Here is a 1625-nt window from a genome sequence, read left to right as displayed (position 1 = left end):
TTCACAGACTTCAGCACATATACTTAGTCAGGGTGAGAATCCTGCCCATTAACTGCTACTTTAAAAAGCCTGGTGGAGATACTTCGGACCATTGTCTTAACCTCAACTGTGTTCTTGATCTCACTTATTCTGAAGACTTGCAAATGTCTTAGTATTATCTCTTTCGATTTCTTATGTTAATAAATTACTAAGTGTACATTAAGGAAAACTAAATGCACATAATTTAATGGGAAACAAGCAATAAAGAAAAATGAATATCAGAGACCACAACATACAATTATTATGTCACATCTCATAAATTTGATATATTACATACTAAAATCATTTATTTATTTATTTATTTATTTATTTATTTATTTATTTTTGTAGTTTAAGGAAGGGTCTACAAGGTGTTCAGGGTCTCACTACTAGATCGGACTCATAGTGACCCGCCTGTTTACAGCCTCCAAAAGCTGGGATTACAGGCACGCGCCACCAGGCCCAGTCTCAATTGCTGTCTCAGCGTGTTCCGTGGATGGCGCTGGCACAGCAGGCTCGGAAATCGAACCACCAGTCCCTGCACCTGCTTGAAGGCATTTTAATTCACTGAGCTATTTGGGTGGCCCTTAAAATCATTTTAAGTACTACAAATTAAATATTTATCAAGTAGTAATGTAATGTGGAATATGCTGAGGCAGAAATTTTGCCTACATTTTCAGAGAGCAGATTCTCTGAGTCACTCTTCCCAGGGCCCCTAGAACCTCCTTGTTCCTTAAGCTGTAGATCACAGGGTTCAGCATCGGGGTGAGGATGGTGAAGAAGACCGCCAGGACCTTGTCCTCTTCTGGAGATCGGAGGGTCTTAGGGCGGAGGTAAGTGTAGATACAAGGCACATAGTAGAAAGTCACCACGGTGAGGTGGGTGCTGCAGGTGGAGTAGGCCTTCTTCGTGCCCTCCTGGGAGCGCATGCGGTAGACAGCAAGGAGAATTTTCCCATAGGAAAGTACAATGACAATGAAAGGCAACAAAAGAAAGAGGATGGCACTCAGGAACACTGTGTACTCATAGACCCTGGTGTCGGTGCAGGCCAGAGTCAGCATGGCTGAGACGTCACAGAAGAAGTGATCGATGGCCCTAGACCTGCAGTAGGGGACTTGGAGGATGTACACTGTGTGGGCACAGGCATTGACAGCGCCTATGGCCCAAGATCCCAGGATCAGCTGCACACACACTTTTGTGTTCATGCATATGGAGTAGTGCAGAGGAAAGCAGATGGCCACATAGCGGTCATAGGCCATGGACATCAGGATCAGCGCTTCTGAACCTGCTATAATAAGGAAGAGGAAGCTCTGGAACCCACACCCGATGAAGGAGATGGACTTGTTCCCCGATAGGAACCCAGACTCCATCTTGGGCACAGTGGTGCAGACGTAAATGAGGTCCATGAGGGAGAGCTGGCTGAGCAGGAGGTACATGGGTGTGTGGAGGTGGGCGTCCAGGAGGATGAGCAGGACCATGCACAGGTTGCCAGCCAGGGCCATCAGGAAGACAGAGAAGGTGAGACTGAAGAGCACGAGGCCAGCCCTTGATGGGGGGAACAGGCCCAGGAGGACGAAGTCAGTAGAGGGCTGCGTGTAATTTTCCAT

The 1625-nt window shown here is 46.8% G+C and overlaps 1 protein-coding gene across 1 annotated transcript; it reads right to left on the bottom strand.

Moving 5' to 3' along the window:
* Window positions 1-686: 686 nt before the first annotated feature.
* LOC101560339 (olfactory receptor 2L8-like) lies at window positions 687-1625 on the bottom strand. The gene has a single exon (XM_004648444.1). The coding sequence runs from the start codon at window positions 1623-1625 to the stop codon at window positions 687-689; it is 939 nt and encodes a 312-aa protein (XP_004648501.1).

Source organism: Octodon degus, unplaced genomic scaffold (assembly GCF_000260255.1).
Source record: "Octodon degus isolate 3935 unplaced genomic scaffold, OctDeg1.0 scaffold00414, whole genome shotgun sequence".
In the NCBI taxonomy this organism is placed as follows: domain Eukaryota; kingdom Metazoa; phylum Chordata; class Mammalia; order Rodentia; family Octodontidae; genus Octodon; species Octodon degus.
This window is presented reverse-complemented; position numbering and strand designations above follow the sequence as displayed.

Bases quoted from the DNA above. Each gene is read 5' to 3' on its own strand.
- LOC101560339 (XM_004648444.1), bottom strand. From the start codon at position 1,625: ATGGAAAATTACACGCAGCCCTCTACTGACTTCGTCCTCCTGGGCCTG.